The sequence below is a fragment of the Sus scrofa genome, chromosome 7 (genome assembly GCF_000003025.6).
Source record: "Sus scrofa isolate TJ Tabasco breed Duroc chromosome 7, Sscrofa11.1, whole genome shotgun sequence".
Lineage (NCBI taxonomy): Eukaryota > Metazoa > Chordata > Mammalia > Artiodactyla > Suidae > Sus > Sus scrofa.
Window position 1 is genome coordinate 32,055,585 of NC_010449.5, and position 25,733 is coordinate 32,081,317.

The following is a 25,733-nucleotide window of genomic DNA, read 5'->3' on the forward strand; positions in this document are numbered from 1 at the left end:
ACTCCTAGTAAGTGCTTAATAAAGAGTCAATATTTTATTATTGGGAGCAGAGTTAATGCTTTAGTCATTGTCAGCAAACAGGCTTTGGATCTAGCGCTGTGTTGGGTACTGACTGGCTCAACGCTGAATTTAGAGAATTTATTAGCCCAAGAACTAGCCCAGTCTTCAAACCAGGGTTAAATTATATTCCATACTTTTATTTAACAAAACTGTGTTTTCTTTTTTTGGGGCCACACCCACAGCACATGGAGGTTCCTGTGCTACAGTGAGCAGTGACAATGCCAGATCCTTAACCTGCTGCACCACAAGGGGACTCCTAGGCTCTGTTTTCTTAACTATGTCCTCCAGGCCCCACGTGCATCATGAATGTGTCTCCTTATTCAGAGGGGACTAAAACCCACGTGGCCTGCATGGAGCTCACAATGTAGTTGGGAAGAGAGACACAGGAAAAAAAATTACTAAAACAGGTAAGGCAATGGGGAGTTACTGTTTCAGGGGTACAAGGGGTCAGTTTGGGAAGATGAAGAAGTTCTCCAGGGGGATGGGGGAGATGGTTGCACAACAGTGTGAATGTTCTTAATACTGCTGGGCTATAGACTTTAAAATGGTTGAGATGGTCAATTTTACATTTGTATATATTTTTAACTTTATTGGAGTAAAGGTGACTTACAAAGTTGTGTTAGTTTCATGTGTACAGCAACATAAATCAGTTATACATATTCATATATCCATTCCTTTTCAGATTCTTTTCCTATATATGTTATTACACAGTACTGAGTAGATTTCCCTGTGCTGTACAGCAGGTCCTTGTAACTATCTGTTTATACATAATAGCGTGTATATGTTGATCCAACCATCCTTATTTAGCCCTCCCCTGCCCCCCTGCCCCATGTTTCCCCTTTGGTAACCATAAGTTCGGTTTTGAAATCTTTGAGTTTGTTTCTGTTTAGTTAAGTTCCTTTGTATTATTTTTATTAGATTCCACATATTTGTGATCACATGATATTTGTGATCTCATGATATTTGTCTTTGTTAGTGTGATAATTTCTATGTCCATTCACGATGCTGTAAATGGCATTATTTCATTTGTTTAATGGCTAATATTCCATTGTATTATGTACCACATTCTTCTTTATCCATTCTTCTGATGATGGACATTTAGGTTGTTTCCGTATTATGGCTATTGTGCATAGTGCTCTGCCCTGTGCTTCTATCTGCCTTAAAAAACATGAAGTTATATATATTTTACTGCAATTTTTTTTAAAGGCAGATGGAAGCAAAGGGGCAGAGAGCCACACAGAGCACTATGTGTGAATCTACCCTCTGATTTAGTAATTCCATCTGCAGGTAAGTACAATCCCAAATTCTTGCTGAAGGGAAAAGCACCCCAGGGCCATCATGGGCACTTCGCACCTTCTCTAAACAGACAGTGGGGCAACCTAGCCCTGTCCTCAGTGCCCTTCAAGGACCAAGCATTAGGTGGGTTCTGTGAGAGACACTCATAGCTGCCTGTGACCAGGGTGTCTACATGTGTAAAGCCCAGTGCCAAATGCAAACAAAAGACCCCTTGTTTAAAAAGTGTTAAGAATTTCAGGACAAAGACAGCAGAGCATGAAACTAATGGCAGGTCCTTCTGAGTGCAGAACCTGTGCAACTGTACAGGTCACACAGCCATAAAAGAGACTCTGATGCAGATAGTTCCCAACAAAGTATCACAAGGGAAGATGACAAAGGAAGAGAAAGAGGGAGATTGAGACAATATTTTTTGAAAAAAAAAATTTTGTTTGGCTACACCTGGGACATGCAGAAATTCCCAGACCAGGGATAAAGCCCACACCACAGCAATGACCCGAGCCACAGCAGTGACAACACCAGATCCATAACCCTCTGCACCACCAGGGACTATATCAACAAGAATTAATGGGCAGGAGTTCCTTTCATGGCTCGGTGGTTAACGAATCCAACTAGGAACCATACGGTTGCGGGTTAGATCCCTGGTCTTGCTCAGTGGGTTGAGGATCTGGCGTTGCTGTGGCTGTGGTGTAGACCGGCAGCTGTAGCTCTGATTAGACCCCTAGCCTGGGAACCTCCATATGCCACAGGTGCGGCACTAGAAAAGACAAAAAAAAAAAAAAAAAAAAAAAAAAAAAGAATTAATGGGCAAATCAATCAGGAAAAGAAAAAATAGATAACTCTGAAACCATTCTGAATAACATATGAATTTATTGAGAAAGAAAGCTCACAAATCAATAAGAAGAGAGGATAAATGCAGCAAATTTGTTGGAGAAATTGGCTGGAAATCCGGTCAGTTTGGACCTACACTTTATACTGTGGTATAAAATATTTTCCATATGCTTTAAAGCACTACGTGTAACAATAATTACACTTTAAAAAAAACTAAAACGGGAGTTCCCTTGCGGCTCAGTGGGTTAAGGACGAGCGTTGTAGGATCACTGCTGTGACTCTGGTTACACCTGTGGAGCGGGTTCAATCCCTGGCTCGGGAAATTTTGCATGCGGCGGGGACAACCCCTCCTAAAAAAAAAAAACCCACAAAAAAACAACCAACCAAAAAAACCAAAACAATAGGTAGATAACTAAGTTTTGATGAAGTATAACTAAGTTTGAATGAATAAAAGTAATGAGGGAGGCTCGCCCGCAGCGCTCCAGAGGCGGAGCACGCAGCAGGTTGAGCCGAAGCGCCGCCGCGGTTCCCAGGCGCGTCCGCGCTCGGGCCGCAGCCCTCACCCCAATCGCCGGGCCGCGCGTTGGGAAGCGAGCCGCTCAAGCCTGGGGACCCCCCCCCCCACCCCGGCGCACCCGTTCCCTCGCCAGCCTCAAGCCTTGCTCGGGGCTCGGTCCCCGAGGGCAGCCCATCTGCGGGAAGGAGCCCGCCCTGAGGCGCGCTGCGCCGCCGGGCCCCGCAGGGGCGGTGGGGGCTGGGCGCCCGCCCTTCCTGAAGCCCCTCCCCCAGCCGTCTGGAGCCGAGGCGGGGACGAAGCCCGCCGGGTTGAGGCGGCGGCGCTCCCCGTGTTCAGTCCCGTCCGCAGGCCGAGACGTCGGGAAGCTGAAGAAATTCCTGCGGGCGTTCGTGGGAAAGCAGAGCGGTGAGTGCCAGCTGGTCCGCGGAGGCTCCCTGCGGGCGCGCGTCCGCGCTCTGTCTCCGCCACGGCCCGTGGCTGCGTTCGCCCACCCCTCTTAGCTGCTGGTTTCGTGTCGCCGGCTCCATCGGTGGGACTTTGACCTTTCGGTCTTGACTCTGTCCGCTCCTTTCCCAGCCGCGGGGCCCTCTGCAGTCCCCAGCCCGCCCAGGGTCCCTTAGCCTCGGCAACCCCCGCCCGCTTCCCTGAGCCCCACCCTTGTTCGCAGCCCTCTTCCCGCTCTCAGCGCTCTAACCTTCCCCGTCCCTGGGAAGTCCACCCGCCCCCCCGCCCCAGCCCCAGCCCCAGCCCCAGCCCCAGCATTTACTGTTTGTAGACTTTTTGATGACGACCATCTGATTCGTGTGAGGTGGTACCTCTTTGTCGTTTCGACTTGCATTTCTCTAGTAATTAGCGATGTTGAGCGTTTTTTTTCATGTGCCTGCTGGCCATCTGTATGTCTTCTTTGGAAAAATGTTAAGGTCTTCTGCCCATTTTTCAATTGGGTTGTTTTTTTGTTGTTAAGTTATTTGAGTTGTTTGTATATTCTGAAGATTAAGCCGTTCTCCCACACCATGGGTTGTCTTTTCGTTTTTTTTTTTTATGGTTTCCTTTGCTGTGCAAAAGCTTGTTAAGTTTGCTTAGGTCTCATTTGTTTATTTTTGTGTTTATTTCTATTGCTTTGGGAGACCTAAGAAAACATTTGTAGAGTTGATGTCAGAGAATGTTTGCCTATGTTCTCTTTAGGAGTTTCATGGTGTCATGTCTCATATTTAAGGCTTCAAGCCATTTGTGGTTTATTTTTGTACATAGCGTGAGGGTGTATTCTAGTTCCATTAATTTATATGCAGCTGCCCAGTTTTCCCAGCACTACTTGCTGAGGAGACTGTCTTTTTTCCCATTTTATATTCTTGCTTCCTTTGTCAAAGATTAATTGGCCATAGGTGTCTGGGTTTATATCTGGGCTCTCTATTCAGTTCCGTTGATCCATGTGTCTGTTTTTGTACCAGTACCATACTGTCTTGATTACTGTAGCTTTGTATTATTGTCCGAAGTCTGGGAGAGTTATGCCTCCTGTTTTTTGTTTTGTTTTGTCTTGTTTTTTTTTTTTTGTTTTGTTTTAGTTTTGGGTTTTTTTTTGTTGTTGGCTTTTTTTTTTTTTGCTTCCTGAGGATTGCTTTAGCAATTCTGGATTTGTTATGGTTCCATATAAATTTTTGGATTATTTGTTCTAATTCTGTGAAAAATGTCATGGGCAGTTTGATAGGGATCACATTAAATCTTTGAATAGTATAGCGTTTTAATGATATTAATTCTTCCAGTCCAGGAGCATGGAATAGCTTTCCATGTCTTTGAACCCTCCTTAATTTCCTTGATTAATGTTTTATAGTTCTCAGCTTATAAATCTTTCACCTCCTTGGTCAGGTTTATTCCTAGGTATTTTATTTTTGGGGGTGTGATTTTAAAGGGTATTGTTTTTATATATTCCTTTTCTAAGATTTCATTGTTAATATATAGAAATGCAGCTGATTTCTGAATGTTAATCTTGTAATTTATAGTCTAATTCACATTACATAGTTTTATGACTTCTCATTTCTTAATGTAAGTCTTTATTAACTCCCCTCCTTTCCACCATAATTCCAGAAGCCATCTTAGTTTTTTTTTTTTTTTAAAGTATACTTGATTTTTTTGGAGCAAGTTTAGATTTACAGAAAAATTAAGATCATGCAGAGGATTCCCATGTACCCCCACTCTATTTCCCCTACTATTAAGGTCTTACATTAGAATGGTACATTTGTTACAATGAATGAACCAATTTTGATACATTATTAACTAAAGTCTGTAGTTTATTCAGATTTCTGTAGTTTTACTTTTTTTTCTGTTTCATTTCAGAATACCACATTACATTTGATTGTCCTGTCTCCTTAGGTGCCTTAGATTTTTTTTTTTTTTCAGTATTGTGTTTACATGCTTTTTAACTCTGTGGAACTGTGAGGTTAATTATCTTTCAAGGCTATTATATTGCTAAATAATGCCCTTTAGTAGCTCTGACAATGAAAGCTTGATCTCTGTTTTCACTGGCAGTCTGTAGTTTTCTTATTAGCAAAGGTCTGTAGAATCTCTGTCATCTTGGTACAGCTCTTCATATTTTATTTTCAGGTTTTAGAATTCCACAATTTAACTTTTGATGACTAATTTGTGGCAAAGCCTTGTTTGTCTCTTTACTAACATTTACCACATTTATAATTCTAGTTTTTTTGTATTTGTTTTTGTCTATTCCCCATAGCAGAACACAAGTCTCATGACAATTTTTTTGTTTCATTGTATCCTCAGTATCTATAATAGTGTAGGCTTTTAGTGGGCACTCAGAAAATTTGGTGAATAAGTGGTAATTGAATCCAATAGTAATCCAAAGCTAGTAGTCATCTTTCCAGTGGTGAAGGCTACATTTTTTCCTTATGCAATTAATAGTTTAACAAAACACTTTATACTTATATTATTTGACTGTATGCTGAGATACTCCAGGCGCTCAGGGAGCAGGGAACCCAATAATTTATAGCCTCTACCATGTCACACACACAAAAAAACCCAGAATTTTATTTTATACTGCCTTTTTTTAGTTGAACAAAATTAGTTTTGTTTTGTTAAAGTTATTGTTATATAATTTGCTATAGTATAGCACCTAAAAGCATGTTAAATGATTATTAAAGATGTGTTCATGGAACAGACTTGAGGTTAGGTAGACTTTTATTTAGCTTTTCAAAAATTTAAGATTCTTGAAGTTCCCTGGTAGTCTAGCAGTTAAGGATTTGTTGTTGTCACTACTCTGGTGCCACCACCAGACCTAAGGGTTCAGTCCCTGTCCCGGGAACTTTTGAATGCCAGGGGTACAGCCAAAAAATAAAATAATGTAAGGTCCTATGCTCTATGATGAAGATGAATTGTTTCAGTATATGAAGCCTCATATTAACTACAGCAGTCTTGGTAATCTTCCTGTAAACTCATAAGGTTTCTTTATATATTTCAGTAATATAGTAATAAATGAATATATTTCCCTTAATAAAGGGATATTGAAATACAAAAAAACAGGAGTTCCCATCGTGGCTCAGCGGAAACAAATCTGACTAGTATCCATGAGGACGGATCCCTGGCCTTGCTCAGTGGGTTAAGGATCCGGCGTTGCCATGAGCTCTGGTATAGGTCGAAGAGGCGGCTCATATCCTGCATTGCTGTGACTGTGGTGTAGGCCAACAGGTATAGCTCCATTTCGACCCCTAGTCTGGGAACCTCCATATGCCCTGGGTGCAGCCCTTAAAAAAAAAAACCGGAACAAAACAAATAATGAAAAGAGTTACATAAGGATGATAGACTTTACTAAGTCAAAATTATAAACTTCTGCACGTCAGAAACACCATAATATGTTACAAGGCAAACAACCAAACTAGAAAAAATAATTTGCAGCAAAAAATAAAGCATGCAAAAATAAATACAAATTTAAAAGTAAATAATAAGCACATAATAAATGTTTAACTTCACTTTTAATGTATAACTACATCTTGTAAACACAGTTTACTTTCAATTATATGTTATGACACAACATTAAGGAGAAAAATCAGGGAGTTCCCGTTGTGGCTCAGCAGTTAGTGAGCCCAACTAGTATCCATGAGGACACGGGTTTGATCCCTAGTCTCGCTCGGTGGGTTAAGGATCCCGTGTTGCCGTGAGCTGCAATGTAGGTCACATACTACATTGTTTTTTTCCCTTTCAGCTTTATTGAGGTATAATTGACAAATAAAATTGTAAGATATTTAAAGTGTAAAATGTGATGGTTTGATATATGTACACATTGTAAAAGGATTCCAGAAGTTGAGTTAATTAACATATTTACCCTTTTTTTTGTGAAAACACTTAAATTTGTGTGTTCTGTAACACACACATTTTTTGCTCTCTTAGCAAATTTCAAATATACAACACAGTATTACCAATCATAGTTACCATGCTATGCATTAGATCCTTGGATCTCATTTATCTTATTACCAAAGGTTTGTACAATTTAACCAACCTCTCTCCATTTCCCTGTCCCCAGACTCTGACAACCACTATTCTACTCTCTGTATTAGTAAGACTTTTTTTTAGATTCCACATAAGTGATACCATGTAGTATCTGTCTTTGAGTTATTTCACTTAGCAGATCGTTCTCCAGGTTCATCTATATTCTCACAGATGATAGGATTTCTTTCTTTTTTAAGGCTGAATTGGAGTTCCCATTGTGGCTCAGTGGTTAACGAATCCGACTAGGAACCATGAGGTTGCAGGTTCCATCCCTGGCCTCGCTCAGTGGGTTAAGGACCCAGCGTTGCTGTGAGCTGTGGTGTAGGTTGCAGATGCAGCTCGGATCCCACGGTGCTGTGGCTGTGGTGTAGGCCGGCAGCTACAGCTCCGATTCGACCCCTAGCCTGGGAACCTCCATATGCCGTGGGAGCAGCCCTAGAAAAGGCAAAAAGACAAAAAGACAAAAAAAAAAAAAGGCTGAATAATGTTCCCCACACCCGCATCGCCCCCCCCCCCCATTTTCTTTACCCATTTAGCCATTGACAGACACTTAGCTTGTTTCTATACTTTGGCTGCTGTTAATAATGTAGCAGTGAACATGGGAACACAGATGGCATGTATCTTTTTGAGATAATGGTTTTGTTTCCTTTGGATATATACCCAGAAGTGAGATTGCAGGATCACTGGTAATTCTGTTATTTACCTCCTTGAGGAGAGCCATGCTGTTGTTCATAGTGGCTGCATCCTTTGACATTCCCACCAACAGTGCATGAGGATTTCTTTGCTCGGTATCCTCACCAGTATTTGTTATCTCTTGTTTTTTTGTTTTTGTTTTTATCATAGACATCCTAATGGTGTGAGGTGATAATCTCATTGTAGTTTTGATTTATATTTTCCTAATGATTAGTCATGTTTAGCACCTTTATATGTACGTATTGACCACCTATGTCTTTGGAAAAATGGCCTTTCGAGTTCTTTGTGTGTGTGCATGTGTGTATGTACATATATTGCTTTTTAGGGCTGCACCTGCGGCATACGGAGGTACCCAGGCTAGGGGGTCCAATCGGAAGCTACAGCTGCCAGCCTACACCATAGCCACAGCAACTCAGCATCTGAGCCATGTCTTTGACCTATGCCACAGCTTATGGCAACACCAGATCCTTAACCCACTGAGTGAGGCCAGGGATTGAACCCGCAACCTCATGGTTCCTAGTCAGATTCGTTTCTGCTGTTACGTGACGGGAACTCCGTCTTTGCCCATTTTTCTGTTGGGTTGTTTGTTTTTTGGTATGGAGTTGGTTGTATATTTTGGATATCAACCCCTTATTGGGTATGTAGTTTACAAATATTTTCTCCCCTTCAGTAGGTTGCTTTTTTCATTTCGTTAGTGATTTCCTCTGCTGCATATATGTGTTCTTTAAAATAGAAATACAGCCACCTAAATATTTTAAATGACTTTCCTTTGAAATGGAATTATAGGTGGTTTTATTTTTTATTCTTTGCCTCATGTTCCAACTGTTATCTAGGAAGTGTGTGTTATTTACATACTCCAGAATTGGTTAAAGCATTTCCCTGGCTTGGCCCCACCAGGCAAATGATAGAAATGGCTCTCCCCTTTCACAAAGGGGGTTGCAAGGGAGGATTCATGGAGTATCTTCCCTGGTGACAGTTCCCAGGTTGCTGGGCCTCCCAGAAAGCTGCCTTCCTGTCCACGTGGGGCCTCAAACATGTCCTTCTGGGATTCAGTTTCATGGAGAAACACTGGCTGTGGCCCAGGTCCTCTCTGTCATGACCTCCCTCTCAAAGAGAATGCCAAACGGTGGTCTGGCTTTTCAGCCACTGAACAAACCCAAATCAAATCTCCCCATCTGGGAGGGTTGGGGAGGTGGGAGGTCCCCACTGGCCCAAGGCCTGGGGGTGATGACAAGCAGAGAGGAGAGGGGATTCAAGGAGGCCGCCTGCCCCAGATGCCCATCTATTTCTCCTTCCATTCAGCCTCCCAGCTTCCTCTGCAAATGAACTTCATTACACTCCTCCTGGTGCCAGGTCTGAACTGGTTGGAAAGGATGCAATTTAGTCTCCAGGAGCTGGGACCTCTTTTTCAGATAGGAAATTATGCAAAATTTTAGGCACAGAGAGATTTGCAACATGCTACCAATAGCTGTAGTAGCTCCTAGGGCAACAGGAGCAGCAACTGTCCTTGGTCCCACTGGGCCCCCTCTCTGTAGTGAGTTGAGCAGTGACCCCTCAAAGGGTATGTTCAGGTTCTAACCCCTGGAACCTGTGAATGTGACCTTCTTTAGAAAAAGTCATTGTGGATAAAATTAAGGATCTCAAGATGAGATCATCCTGGATTTAGAGTGGGCCCTAAATCTGATGACAGATGTTTTTATAAGAGAGGCAGAAGGAGATTTGAGATTCACAGAGACACACAGAGGGAAGAAGACCATGTAAAGATGGAGCAGAGATTGGCATGAAGCATCCACAAACCAAGGAAAGCCTGGGATTGCAATTAGAATCTAGGAGAAAAGCGTGGAATGGGTTCTCCTTAGAGCTTCCCGAGGGAGCCAACCCTTTTGAAACCTCGACTTTGGACCTCTGGCCTCCTTTGAAGAAAACATTTCTGTTATTTTAAGCCCCTAAACTTGTGGCAGTTTGTCACGGTAGCTACAAGGAACTGACACACACTCTTTCACACATAGCCATTCAGCAGTCTGGGTCTCCAGGTCCCAGAACTCCCACCAGCTAGGCCATCCAGGCTCATGATTCAGTTGCCCGTCTCTTCCGAGTCAGCTACTGGGATATTCCCCTTCCTGCCGGAGGAATCGCTCAAGAGCACACGCTCTAATTGCCTGATTGTCCAGCAGAACGCGTGCTTGTCAGGCAGATGACAGTACCATCCTGTCACTTTCAGAGTGTTCCCTTGGAGTTCCTTTGTGGCTCAGGGGGTTAAGGACCAGACATTGTCTCTATAAGGATGCAGGTTCGATCCCTGGCCTCACTCAGTGGGTTAAGGATCCAGCATTGCTGCAAGCTGCACTGTAGGTGGCAGATGTGGCTTGGATCTGGCGTTGCTGTGGCTGTGGTGTAGATCCCAGCTACAGCTCTGATACAACCCTGGCAACTAGCCCAGGAACTTCCATATGCCACAGGTGCAGCTGTAAAAAGAGGGGGGAAAAAAGTGTTTCCTTCATGGGCCCTAAAAAATAAGTGAGTAAAAGAGAAAATAATTCATCTTGAGATTAAAAATGTGAAGCCAATATCGAGGAAATTGAAGCCAAGGTTGATCCCTAAAGTGTTAGTCACAACTCTTTCTGCCCTTCATGACTTTCATTCTTAGTGCTGACTTTCCACTGAAGTCCAGGGTAGGACCAGGTTTCCACCTGCAAAGGTTGCCCACAAGGTGAAACCTGAGGGCTGGGCTCTTTTGACCATCCTGAAATTCCCCAGAGGAGCATGATCAGATGGTGGAATTTCAGGCATTAGGACTCAACCTGGAAGGAGCCGTGTTTCAGGGAAGAGGTGGACCTTTGCATTAGCAGGTGACTGTGCCCTCAGTTGATAAGTAAGATCACTCCCCTCCCACTAGGGAGCCTGAACGTGAGCTGTTCGGGCAGACTTGGAAGGTCTTATCGTATCAAAGGTATTGCCTTGTTGACAGGCAGGCAAGCCTGTGGGGCTAGCTTTGCTGGAAGCAGAGCTGTTGCACTGCTACAATATACATGTCTGGCTATGACTTAAAATGCCAGGCACCTGGTTATACCCGCACATGTGGGAGAGAGTCACTGTTTTGAATATGCTCTCCTGGGATACTTTTAATAGAAAATAGTGTAGCTTCATTGTTTATTATTATTATTTTCTTCACAGATGGGAGCATTCAACATATACTGTTCCATATCTCACTTTTTTTTTTTTTTAATGTTCTTGTGATGGTTCCACAGTAAACATTGTCTTAAGGGAGTTTTTGGCCAAAAAGCAGGGAAGACTCCCTTCTCCCTTCCAAGCCCGAGATCGTTTCTTTTTCTAACATAGTGTGTGAAAGGGTTCAGACCCCCAAGAGACAGCCAGTACTCAGGAGGGGTGTTCAGCAACATCCCTGTGTTTCCCACACACGGTGACATGAAGAAAATTGCATTTTACCTACACGGGCTCCTCCGCTTTCTGTGGGTGACCTTTCTCCTTGAAACTTTGGAAAGTTGGAGTGGAATTCCCAGCCTGGACTCCGGATTCCCACATCAACCTAGGCAGCAGGGGTGAGGGAGGTGGGCCCAAATCAGCTTGTCCACAGCTAGGTCACTGCCTTCCTCCCCAGGGCAACCCCCATGCCTATTTTAAACCCAAGATGGTTGACAGTTAAGACATCCAAGTTCAACTTTTTCTATCTCCCTTGGGGCACTGAGGCACTGACTTAACGGAAGACATGAAGCCTAGAGAATATCCCATGCTTTAAGTCTAATTCCTTGGTGCAGGTTATATAAATTATCTTATAGAACAAAGAGACCTAAGCCTTACTATGCCATGTTCTCAGATTCTTGGTTTTACTGGTTCCAGATATTCATAGACAAGGATTGCATCACTGCTTGAGAAACAGCTGAGAGACCTCCCAGCCCTGCATCTGCAGGAGTGCCCACATTTCCATTCCATGGCACTAATTACGGATCTTCTTTACATTAGCTGCATGGTATTCCATTGTATTTATCCAAACCTCATTGCTAGTCACCTGAATTTTCGCAGGTGTTTATGGTTGTAACCCAGTGCTTAGGAGGGTACTTCTTTTCTTTTTTTTTCTTTTTTTTTTTTTTTGTCTTTTTGCCTTTTCTAGGGCTGCTCCCACGGCATATGGAGGTTCCCAGGCTAGGGGTCGAATCGGAGCTGTAGCCACCGGCCTACAGCAGAGCCACAGCAATGTCTGCAACCTACACCACAGCTCACGGCAATGCCACATCCTTAAGCCTCTGAACAAGGCCAGGGTTCGAACCTGTAACCTCATGGTTCCTAGTTGGATTCGTTAACCAGTGCGTCACCACGGGAACTCCAGAGGGTATTTCTTTAAATATATTTCTGTGATATGCGAGAACATTTCTGAAAGGTATATTCTTAGAAATAGAAGAATTGGGTCACTAGGGAGACATTTAAATCTTTTGTAGACCCAACCGAATTCCTTTCCAAGACTGCCCCTCTTTGAAAAACTTATGGTTTCCAGATGAGACAGGTTGGGGGGGGTAGGAGGATGAGCTGGGGGTTTGGGATGGAAATGCTGTAAAATGGGGTTGTGATGATCATTGTACAACTATAAATGTAGTAAAATTCCTTGAGTAATTGAAAAGACTTTGCCGCTCTTCACACCTCCAGCTCTGGTCTGTGAGTGTGGCAGCTGCGTCCACTCATGACACCTCTGAGCCTGTTCATTGTTGTCTGTCAAATGATCACCTGGTTTTAATTCACCTTTATTCAGTTTTTTGTTTCATTTTGTTTTTTAGGGCCACACCTGCAGCATATGGAAGGTCCCAGGCTAAGGGCCGAATCGGAACTCCAGCCGCTGGACTACACCACAGCCACAGCATCGTGGGATCTGAGCTGCATCTGCAACTTATGCCACAGCTTGTGGCAACACCAGATCCTTAACCCACTGAGCAGGGCCAGGGATCGAATCTGCATCCTCATGGATACTAGTAGGATTCTTAACCCACTGAGCCACAACAGGAACTCGCCTTATTCAGTTATTAATGAAGCTGAGCATCTTCTTAAATGCTTCTTGGCCTCCGATTTTGTTCTTGAGCAGCTGGTTCTTTAATTGAAAAAAAAAAAATACAGCTTCTCAAGTTATATTGTTTCCTCCAGGAAGTGCTCATTATGCCTAAGAGAATACCAGGAAGTTCTCGCTGCCTATAACGCACAGGAGTTTCTCATCTCCTGTAGAGAAAGCAATTATTCACATCAACATCAGCCAAATGCAAAGTGCTCACAGCCAGATATGAGCAATGCTCAAGGGAAACCACCTTTCCAGGTTTCAAGGGCTTGTGTCACAGATGGGGCTTCAGGGGTAAATTTAGACTCCGTGGATGGGAAAAAGCCATTTCACAATGCAAATACAGATTTTACCCAGGCAAAAAAAAGGAGGGAGGGAATCATCAATTGTTTAGCTCAAGTAAATACCGAGCCAAGTTAAATGTGATTTAATGTATTAAATGTTAAATTTATGTAAATGTTGTTAAACATTAAAATCCCGATGGGTTGACCCCATTTGCATTCATCCCAGTCTCCTCCCCTAAGGGTCTTTTCCTGTGCTTCATAATTGGCAGCTAATTTCCGATGTGAATTCAGATCTGACAACTCTCATGCCCTGGGCTGTGATTTGGAAGGAGCCATTGAGATGGGGGCTGCTTTCCTTGACTTCAGCTGCTGCTGGAAAAAGCAAGGTAAAGAGAAGCCGTGTATTTTTTAGCACCAGGACTCCATCATATTGCTGTCTGGTGGTGGTGTTCTGGAACATTCCTGAAAATCCCACCTGGAACCCAGTCCTCTAACCTTTCCAGTGACTTTGTAAGGCCCTGATTCCTGTTCTAAAATTAGCTGATGTAGTTTCTGTTTTCCTCCAACTAAACCCTGACTGATACAGCTCACAAATGCTTATCTTGATGGAGCCACGTGAGGTACGGGAAAGAAAAGTCTATACAAAGGGCAGTGCAGTCAGGAATCTTGCTTGTTATGGTTTTCCTACTAGCATTTTATTTTATTTTATTTTTATTTTTTGTCTTTTCTAGGGCTGCTTCCCATGGCATATGGAGGTTCCCAGGCTAGGGGTCTAATCGGAGCTGTAGCCACCGGCCTACACCAGAGCCACAGCAATCCAGGCTCCAAGGTGCATCTGTGACCTACACCACAGCTCAGGGCAACGCCGGATCCTTAACTCACTGAGCAAGGCCAGTGATCGAACCTTCAACTTCATGGTTCCTAGTTGGATTCGTTAACCACTGCGCCATGACGGGAACTCTCCCTACTAGCATTTTAATCAGATACCTCATCCCTGGAGGAAATTTGAAAAGTACGTAAAAGGTACAAAGAATGAAATAAAAACCATCTGTTATTCCACAAGAATCAAATTTTTTTGTTTTTTTAATTAATTTTTTAAATAAACTATAGTTGATTTACAGTGTTGTGTCCATGTCCATTTCTACTGTACAGCATAGTGACATATGGAGGTTCCCAGGGCATATGGAGGTTCCCAGGCTAGGGGTTGAATCGGAGCTGTAGCCACCGGCCTACGCCAGAGCCACAGCAACGCAGGATCCGAGCTGCGTCTGCAACCTACACCACAGCTCATGGCAACGCTGGATCGTTAACCCACTGAGCAAGGGCAGGGACTGAACCCGCAACCTCATGGTTCCTAGTCAGATTCACTAACCACTGCGCCACGACGGGAACTCCTATACATTCTTTTTCTTATACTGTTTTCCATCATGTTCTGTCCTAAGAGACTGGGTATATAGTTCCCTGTGCTGTACAATATGAGCTCATTGCTTATCCATTCTAAATGTAATAGTTTGCATCTTCTAACCCTACACTCCCTCCCAGCTTCCCCTTGGCAACCACAGGTGTGTTCTCTATGAGTCTGTTTATATTCTGTAGGTATGTTCATTTGTGCCATTTATTGGATTCCATATATAAGTGATACCATGTATTTATCTTTCTCTTTCTGACTTTACTGTATGAGAATCTCTAGTTGCATCAGTGTTGCTGCAAAAGTCATTGTTTTGTTCTTTTTTATGGCTGAGTAGTATTCCATTGTGTATATGTACCACATCTTCTTAATCCATTCATCTGTCGATGGACATTTAGGTTGTTTCAGTGGCTTGTCTATTGTGAATAGTGCTACAGTGAACATAGGGTTGCATGTTTCTTTTTGAATTACAGTGTTGTCTGGATGTATGCCCAAGAGTGGGATTGCTGGGTCATATATAGCTCTATGTTTAGTTTTCTGAGGAACCTCCATACAGTCCTCTACAAACGGCTACTGCCCTGCACTTCCCAACTGTAAGAATCAGGTATTGATGAGAAGAAAACATTCAGGCCCTCTGGAGTGTTGGTCCTAATGGGCTTGCTGCTCCTGTTTACTGAACGTGGAATGACCAGGTCAGCCAGGGGGAGTCTGGGCTGAAGCTGATGCTCACAGAGTCAAGGGGGAAAGCTGGAGCAACAGAACGTGATGATAATAGCTTGTCCCATTTGTCTTCCAGTTCTAACCCACACACCAGGCACAGCGGGAGGCTGTGTTTATACTGTTTCTCTTCAGTCACCCTCCCTGGACCCATGCTGACCGCTCCCTATGCCTGGAGAGGACCCTTCGTATCCCTTGAGCCTAAGCTGCAACCTCCAATATGTTTGTCTCCTTATTTCAGCTGAGCCTCTTCTTTCCACTTTCTTTCTTTCTTTTTTCTTTTTCTTTTTTTTTTTAATGGCTGCACCCATGGCATATGAAAGTTCCTGGGCCAGGAATTGAATCTGAGCAGCAACACCAGATCCTTTAACCGACTGTGCCAAAACAGGAATAGAACCCACGCCTCCACAACAACCAGAGCCACTGCAGTTGGATTCTTAATCTACTGCACCACAGCAGGAACTCATCTTCTTTCCACTTTTCATCCAAGGCCAAAATTTCCTTCCGGAGAACTCCTTCCTCTATCTAAGAGAAAATAATAATAAAAATACCTATCATTTACTGGAGTTCCCACTGTGGAGCAACAGAATTAGCATCTGCAGCACCAGGATTATTATTATTTTTAAAAAATTTTCTTGGGGTATAGTTGACTTACAATGTTGTATTAATTTCAGGTGTACAGTAAAGTGAATCAGTTATACATATAAATATATCCATTCTTTTTCCCCATATAGGTTATTATGGAATATTGAGTAGATTTCATTCTTTTTTTTTATTTTTTTTATTTTTTGTCCTTTTGCCATTTCTTGGGCCGCTCCCACGGCATATGGAGATTCCCAGGCTAGGGGTCAAATTGGAGCTGTAGCCACTGGCCTACGCCAGAGCCACAGCAACTCGGGATCCGAGCCGCGTCTGCGACCTACACCACAGCTCACAGCAACGCCGGATCGTTAACCCTCTGAGCAAGGGCAGGGACCGAACCCACAACCTCATGGTTCCTAGTCAGATGCGCCACCATGGGAACTCCAGAATATTGAGTAGATTTCCCTGTGCTATGCAATGGGTCTTTGTTGCCTATCTATTTTATATAGTAGTGTGTATATGTCAGTCCCATCCTCCTAATTTATTCCTCCCTCTCACAGTTTCCCCTTTAGTAACCATAAGTTCACTTTTGAAATCTGAGTTTGTTTCTGTTTTATTTTATTTATCTATCTATCTATGTATTTATTCATTTTATTTATTTTGCTATGCCTGCAGCATGCAGAAGTTCCTCACCACAGCAGTGACAGTGCTGAATCCTTAACCACTAGGCCACTAGGGAACTCCTGTTTCTGTTTTATAAATAAGTTCTTTTGTATCATTTTTATTAAATTCCACATGTAAGTGATGTCATAGGATATTTATCTTTCTCTGACTTACTTAGTATTATAATCTCTAAGTCCATCCATGTTGCTACAAATGGCATTTCTCATTCTTTTTTATGACTGAGTAATATTTTGTTGTATATATGCCCCTCATCTTCTTTAGCCAGTCCTTTGTCAATGGAAATTTATGTTCCTTCCATGTCTTGGAAATAGTGCTGCAATGAACATTAGGGTGCACATATGTTTTCAAATTGTGGTTTTCTTTGGATAGATGCCCAGTGATTGCTGGATCATATGCTAAGTCCATTTTTAGTTTTAGTTATCTGTTCTGCAAAGAAGTTCATCATGTCCTTTTTTTAGATTCCACATGTAAATGATAGCATATGATGTTGGTGCCTTATTGTCTAACTTCACTTAGCATGATAATTTCTAGAGCCATCCATGTTGCTGCAAATGCAGTTATTTCTTTCCTTTTAATGGCTGAGTAATATTCCATTGTGTACCTCATATTCTTTATCCACTCCTCTGTCAATGGACATTTAGGTTGTTTCCATGTCTTGGCTATTATATGTAGTGCTGCAATGAGCATTGAAATACATGTATCTTTTCGAGTCATGGTTTGCTCTGGATAGATGCCCAGGAGTGGGATTGCTGAATCAAATGCTAATTCTATTTTTAGTTTTCTGAGGAATCACCATACTGTTTGCCACAGTGGTTGCACCAATTTACATTCCCACAAACAGTGTAATAATAGGGTTCCATTTTCTCCACACCCTCCCTAGCATGTATTGTTTGTAGCCCTTTTTTTTTTTTTGCTTTTTTGCTTTTTTGCTTTTTAGGGCTGCACCTGTAGCATATGGAGGTTTCCAGGATAGGGGTCAAACAGCTGCCAGCCTATGCCACAGGTGTAGCAATGCAGGATCTGAGCCATGTCTGTGACCTACAGCACAGCTCACTGCAAGGCTGGATCCTTCACCCACTGAGCAAGGCTAGGGATCCAGCCCACATCCTCCTGGTTCCTAGTCGGATTCCTTTCTGCTTCACAACAACAGGAACTCCTGTTTGTAGACTTTTTGATGATGGCCATTCTGACTGGTGTAAGGTGGTACCTCATGGTGGTTTTGATTTGCATTTCTCTAATGATTGGTGATGTTAAGCATCTTTTCATGTGTTTTTGGCCATCTGTCTTCTTTGGAGAAATGTCTATTTAGATCTTCTGACCATTTTTTTTATATATATATAAAGTGCATGAGATGGTTATATATTTTGGAGATTAATCCCTTGTTGTCACTTCATTTGCAAAGATGTTCTCCCATCCTGTGGGTGGTTTTCAGTTTTTTTTAATGGTTTCCTTTGCTGTGCAAAAGCTTTTAAGTTTAATTAGGCCCCCCCTTTTTTTTTTGGTCTTTTTTTTCTTTAGTGCTGCACCCCTGGCATATGGAGGTTCCCAAGCTAGGGGTCTAATCGGTGCTGTAGCTGCTGGCCTGTGCCACAACCACAGCAATGCAGGATCCAAGCCGTGTCTGCAACCTACACCACAGCTCATGGCAATGCCAGATCTTTAACCCACTGAGTAAGGCCAGGGATTGAACCTGCATTCTCACAGATACTAGTCAGATTTGTTTCTACTCAGCCACGATGCAAACTCCCAGGTCCCATTTTTTGTTGTTGTTGTTTTTGTTTTTGTTTTTATTTTCATTACTCCAAGAGGTGGATCAGAAAAGCTATTGCTGTGATTTACGTCGAAGAGTATTCTGCCTATGTTTTTCTCTAGGAGTTTTATAGTGTTTGACCTTAGATGTATGTCTTTAATCCATTTTGAATTTTGTGTGTGTGTGTATGGTATTAAAGAATGTTCTGATCTATTTCTTTTACATGTAGCTGTCCCAGTTTTCCCAGCACCACTTGTTAAAGAGACTGTCTTTTCTCCATTGTGTATTCTTGCCTCCTTGGTTATAGATTAGTTGACCATAGGTGCATGGGTTTATCTCTGGGCTTTCTATCTATATAATCCATTTTTGTGGATTATATAGATAGGTCCACTGATCTATATAATCCATTTTTGTGCCAGTACCATACTGTTTGATGACTGTAGCTTCATAGTATAGCCTGAGGTCAGGGAGCTTGATTCTTCCAGTTCTCTTTTCCTTTGTCAAGGATCTTTGGATCTTCAGGTCTTTTGTGTTTTCATGTAAATTTAAAATTTTTTTGTTCTAGTTCTTTGAAAATCTGTGAAAAATGCCATTGGTAATTTGATAAGGATTTCATTGACTCTGTAGATTGCCTTAGGTATTACAGTCATTTTGACAATATTGATTCTTCCAAATCCAAGAGCATGGTATATCTTTCTGTCTGTGTCATGTCATCTTTGATTTCTTTTATCAGCATCTTACTGTTTTCTGCCTGCTTTTGCTTCTTTAGGTGGGTTTATTCCTAGGAATTTTATTCTTTTTGATGCAATGGTCAGTGGGACTTTTTTCTTGATTTCTCTGTCTGATTTTGTTAGTGTATAGGAATGCAAGAGATTTATGTGTATTAATTTTTTTTTCTGTCCATTTTAGGGCCGCACCCATGACATATGGAGGTTCCCAGGCTAGGGGTCTAATTGGAACTACAGCTGCTGGCCTACACCACAGCCACAGTAATGTAGGATCCAAGCCACATCTGCAACCTACAATCACAGATCATGGCAACACCAGATCCTTAACCCACTGAGCGAGGCCAGCGATCGAACCCGCAACCTCAGGTTCCTAGTCAGATTTGTTTCCACTGCGCCACAATGGGAACTTCTGTGTATTAATTTTGTATCCTAAAACTTTATCACATTCATTGATGAGCTCTAATGGTTTTCTGGTAGCATCTTTAGGATTTTTGTATAGTATCATGTTATCTGCAAACACTGATGGTTTTACTTCTTTTCCAATTTGGATTCCTTTTATTTCTTTTTCTTCTCTGATTGCTGTGGCTAGGACTTCCAAAACTATGTTGAATAAGTTCACCCTTTTAAAGTGTACAATTCTTTGGTTTTTAGTATATTTACACAGTTGTGTGTCAATTGCCACTATCTAATTCCAGAATATTTTTTATCACCCTGCAAAGAAATCTCATACCCATTACTGTCACTCCCCATTCCTGCCTCCCTCAAGCCCCTGGCAGCCACAAATCTACTGTCTACTTCTATGGATTGGCCTGTTGTGGACATTTCATATACATGGACTCATACAATAGATAGCCTTTTGTAGTTGGTTTCTTTCACTTAGCATAATGTTTTCAAGGTTCATCCATGTTATAGCATGTAACTGTACTCCTTTTATGGGCCAAATAATATTCCATTGTATGGATATACCACATTTGTTTATCCACTTATCAGTTGTTTGTTTCTTTGAATTGGGTGGTTTTGTTTTTCTTTTTCTGATATTATGAATAATGCTGCTATGAATATTTGTGTATGAACATTTATTCATACATTTTTAATTCTCTTAGTTATATATTTAAGAACGAGATTGCTGAATCATAATATAAATCTACTTTAGCTTTTTGAGAAAGTGCTACACTGTTTTTCATAGCAGATGCATACCAGCAATATATGAGGGTTCCAATTTCTCCACATCCTCTGCGACACTTGTTCATCTTTTTTGTTACAGACTTCCTAATAGAAATGAAATGGTATCTCATGAATTGATCCATGTTCCCTAGTGATTAACTCTGTTGAGCATCTTTTCATTTGCTTATTGGCCATTTGTATATTTTCTTTGGGGAAACATCTATTCAAGTCTTTTGCCCAATTTTTAATTGCTTTATTTTTCTTTTTATTACTGGGTTTTAAGTTTTCTTTGCATATCAGGATACAAGTCTCTTGTCAGATACATGATATTTTCTCCAATTTTTGCATTGACTTTTCAGTTTCTCTCTCTCTCTCTCTCTTTTTTTTTTTTTTTTTTTTTTTGTCTTTTTGCCATTTCTAGAGCCGGTCCCATGGCATATGGAGGTTCCCAGGCTAGGGGTCGAATCAGAGCTGTAGTCACTGGCCTACACCACAGCCACAGCATCACAAGATCTGAGCCATGTCTGCAACCTACACCACAGCTCATGGCAACGCCGGATCTTTAACCCACTGAGCAAGGCCAGAGACCGAACCCACAACTTCATGGATCCTAGTCAGATTTGTTAACCACTGAGCCACGACGGGAACTTCCTCTTTTCAGGTTCTTGATGGTATCCTTTGAAGCAAATTTTAAATTTTGATGAATCTCAATTTACCTATTTTTTTCTTTGTTGCTTGTGCTTTCAGTATCATATTTAAGAAACTATTGCTTTATAGTCATGAGGATTTACTCCTGTGTTTTAAGAGTTTTATGATTTTAGCCCTTATGTTTTATGTCTTTGACACATTTTGAGTTATGTTTGGTATATGGTGTGAAGTAAGGGTACAACTTCATTCTTTTGCATGTGAATATGCAACATTGTTTGTTTTTTGTTTTTTGGGTTTTTTTAAATTGTTATTTCCCCAATACAATTTTTTTCCTACTGTACAGCATGGTGACCCACTTACACATACATGTATACAATCTTTTTTCCTCCCATTATCATGCTCCATCTAAGTAACTAGACATAGTTCTCAGTGCTACACAGCAGTATCTCATTGCTAATCCATTCCAAAGGCAATAGTTTGCATCCATTGCAAGCTATTGCTATCCAAGCTTCCTATCCATCCCACTCCCTCCCCCTCCCCCTAGGCAACCACAGGTTTATTCTCCAAGTCCATGATTTTCTTTTCTGTGGAAAGGTTCATTTGTGCTCTATAGGACACAGCACAAATGATATCACCAGATATAAGTGATGTCATATGGTATTTGTCTTTCTCTTTCTGACTTACTTCACTCAGTATGAGTCTCTAGTTCCATCTATTTGCTGCAAATGGCATTATTTTGTTTTTTCTATGGCTGAGTAGTATTCCATTGTGCATATATACCACATTTTCCTAATCCAATTGTCTGTCGATGGACATTTTGGTTGCCTCCAGGTCTTGGCTATTGTCAGCACCATTTGTTGAAGAGACTATTCTTTACCCATTGAACATTCTCTGTACCCTTATTAAAAATCAGTTGCCATATGGAGTTCCCATTGTGGCTCAGCAGTAATGAACCCGACTAGGATCCATGAGGACTCAGATTCAATCCCTGGCCCCACTCAGTGGGTTAAGGATCTAGCATTGCTGTGAGCTGCAGTGTAGGTCTCAGATGCAGCTTGGATCTGGCGTTGCTGTGGTTGTGGCTGTGGTGTAGGCCAGTAGCTGCAGCTCTGATTTGACCCCTCACCCAGGAACTTCATATGCCACAGATGTGGCCCTAAAAAGCCAAAAAGAAAAAAAATCAGTTGCCATAGATATATGGATTTACTTCGGGATTCTCAATTCTATTTTATTGGCCTGTATGTCTGTCCTTATGCCTGTACCACACTGTTTTGATTATTGTACCTTTGTGGTAAGTTTTGGTATCAGAAAATATGGGTCCTCCAACTTTGCTTTGCTTTTCAAGATTGTTTTGGCTATTCAGGGTCACTTGAAATCCCAAATGAATATTAGAATCAGTTTGTCCACTTCTTTTTTTTTTTTTTGTCTTTTTGCCATTTCTTGGGCCATTCCCGCAGCATATGGAGGTTCCCAGGCTAGGGGCCTAATTGGAGCTGTAGCCACCAGCCTACGCCAGAGCCACAGCAATGCAGGATCCGAGCCGTGTCTGCAACCTACACCACAGCTCACAGCAATGTCAGATCCTTAACCCACTGAGCAAGGCCAGGGATCGAACCCACAACCTCATGGTTCCTAGTGGGATTCGTTAACCACTGAGCCACGACGGGAACTCCTTGTCCACTTCTTTAAAAAAAAAAAATGTTGGAATTTTGCTAGGGATTATGCTGGATCTGTAAATCAATTTGAGAAGTATTGTAATAATACTAAGTCTTCCCATCTATGAACATGGGATGTCTGCCCACTTATTTTGGTCTTCCTTAATTTCTTTCAACAATGTTTTGTAGTTTTGAGAGTATCTCTAGCTTTTTGTTTGTTCCTAAGTGTTTTATTCTTTTTTTTTTTTTTTTTTTTTTTTTTGTCTTCTTATGGCTGTATGTGCAGCATATGGAAGTCCCAGGCTAGGGGTGGAATTGGAGCTGCAGCTGAGGCCTATGCCATAGTCATGGCAACACCAGATCCTTAACCCACTGAGTGAGGCCAGAGATTGAACCTGAATCCTCACAGAGGCTACATTGGGTCCTTAACCCTCTGAGCCACAGTGGGGGCTCCAGTATTTTATTTTTCTTGATACTACTGTAAGTAGAATTGTTTTAAAATTTCATTTTCAGATATTCATTGTATAGAAATAGAGTTGACTTTTGCAGATTGATCTTGTGTCCTGCAACCTTACTGAACACACTTATTAATTCCAATAGATTTTTTTCCCTAAGATTTTTATATACAATATCATGTCATCTCTGAACAGACTTAGTTTTACTTCTTCCATTCCAATCTGGATGCCTTTTTTTTTTCCTTGCCTAATTCCCTGGTTAAAACCTCCTGATATTGGGAGAAAGCATCTATGATAGTAGCAGTAGGGCTTTCAAAAATGGCCTTTATCAGGTTGAAGAAATTTTCTTACAGTATTAGCTTGTTGAGTATTTTAATCATAAAAACATTTGGACTTTCTCGACTGCCTCTTCTGGTCCATTAAGATGGTCATGTGGGTTTTGTTTTTCATCTCGCTAATATGGTGTATTACGTTGATGCTCATAAATTCTTGGTCTGTGGGTTTGAGAGAAAATTAGGACTGTATTCAAATACTAGGCCTCTAATCCCTGGCAGGAGGATGATATACACAGTAGGACCAGTGATTATTACTGAGGATAGTTGATGCCACCCAGTTAAATCTCTTTAGCTCCAAAGCAGTAATTCCCTCTGATTCATCCCAGACAAAGGACATCCCTTCTCTGCTTGAAAACCTCTAGTGATGGGGAACTCACCTTCTAGAAAAGAGAGAAGTGGCAGGCTTGGGAGTGAACTTGAAAGGTTTCAAGCAGAGCTCCCTGGTAGCTCAGTAGGTTGAGGATCTGATGTTGTCACTACGCTAGCTCTGGTGGCTGCTGTGGTGTGGGTTCAATCCCTGGCCTAAGGAACTTCTGCATGGTGTGGGTACAGCCCCCCAAAAGAAAGGTTCCAGGCAATCCTTTGACTGAAAATTGTACCACCTCCTCAAAATACAGTCAGAGTCTTCTGATTTGCATAGGACAAAAACCCAGCTCAAACCAGTTTAAGTGAGAAATTTATTAGAAGGTATCGAGTTTGTCAAAGAATTGAAGGGAGAGCCCCAGGGATTAGGACAGCTCAGAAATCCCACCAATTGGACATGGGCGGCCAGCCCCTGTTGGGACCCCACTTCACCTTAGTGCTTCCCGGCATCCCCTCATGGCCACCACAGGCTTGGGGATGACTTCCTGCCAGCTCCAATTAGAAAAATCTCTGACTGGCTTGACCTGGGTCATGTGCCATCTCTGGGCCAATCACGGTGGTCAGGGGAAGGAGTTTCTTCCAGGGCCCTCCCCCACTGCCAGGAGCAGGAGACTGTGATGAGGAGCCACTCCCAGAGGCAGAATCAGTTGTCACCAGGAGGATGGCAAGAGGGTGCTGGGCTGATCCCTGAATTACCTCACTGCCAGTCTCCCTTAGGGGTTAGTCACTAAAATTTGGGTTTCAAGTTTAGATTTTTTTTTTTTTTTTTGGGCCACACCTATAGCATATTGAGGTTCCCAGGCTAGGGGTCTAATCGGAGCTACAGCTGCCAGCTTGTGCCATAGCCACAGCAACGCAGAATCCGAGCCACGGCAGCACCGGATCCTTAACCCACTGAGCAAGGGGGATCGAACCTGCAACCTCATGGTTCCTAGTCAGTTTCGTTTCCACTGCGCCACAGCAAGAACTCCTAGATATGTTATTGAGGGACATTTGAAAGACTCCACCACCTCCGCTAAAACATCATTGCAGGTTAATCTATCAAAGTCCTGAGCCATAACACAGAGAAGCCCTAAAGGGCCAGAACCTAGGACAAGACATATATTAGTTTGCTCAGGTTACCGTAACAACGTACCACAGGCTGGGTGGCATAAACAGCAGATACTTCCTCACAGCTCTGGAGGCTGGAAGTCCAAGATGAAGGTACCTGCAGGGTCTGTGTTTTCTGAGGCCTCTCTCCTTGGCAGCTGCCTTCTCCCTGTGTCCTCACATGGTCTTTACTCTCTGTGTCCTAATCTCTGCTTTTATAAGACACCAGTCCAACTAAATTTGGGCCAACTGCAATGACCTTGTTTTAACTTCATTACCTCTTTAAAGACCCTATTTCCAAACAGTCACATTCTGCAGTATTGGAGGTTAGGGCTTCAGCATAGGAATTTGGGGGAATACAATTCAATCTATAAGAGGAAGTTAGAAGATATATGGCAAGTCATGATTATGTTGAGTTGTATATGTGTATATATACATATATATAGTCATGTAAACCTCATGGTAACCACAAACCAAAAATCTATAATAAATATGCATACACACAAAAGAGAAAGGAATCCAAACGTAACACTAAAGATAGTCACCAAATTACAAGAGAATAGAGCAAAAGAAGAAGAACGTAACAAAAAGAACTACAAAAACAACCCAAATACAATTTTTTAAATGGCAAGATATGTGCCTACCCATAATTACTTTATGTCAGAGTTCCTGCTGTGGCAGATGGGTTGAGAATCCAACTGCAGTGGCTTGGGTCACTGCAGAAGTTCAGGTTTGATCCCTGGCCTGGCTCAGTGGGTTAAAGTATCCGGTGTTGTTGCAGCTGTGACATAGGTTACAGCTGTGGCTCAGATTCAGTCCCTGGAACTTCCATATGCTGTGGATGTGACCATAAAAATTTTTTTTAATAATTACTTTATGTAAATGGATTAAATGTTCCAATCAAAAGACATAGAGTGGCTAAATGGAAAC

General features: G+C 42.1%; 1 protein-coding gene across 3 annotated transcripts in view; it reads left to right on the forward strand.

The window, feature by feature from the left end:
• LOC106504394 overlaps positions 2,165-25,733 on the forward strand; it is a 32,058-nt gene continuing 8,489 nt past the window's right edge. For 2 of the 3 annotated variants that reach the window (XR_002345689.1, XM_021098643.1), the window contains exons 1-2: positions 2,171-3,106; positions 13,495-13,611. Coding sequence is in view for 2 of the 3 variants with exons in the window: in XM_021098643.1 (XP_020954302.1) it covers positions 2,641-3,106; positions 13,495-13,611 (583 nt within the window). In the remaining variant the exon portion in view is untranslated. Of the gene's footprint in view, positions 3,107-13,494; positions 13,612-25,733 lie in introns of all 3 variants that reach the window. The other variant, XM_013977853.2, reaches the window with a different exon arrangement.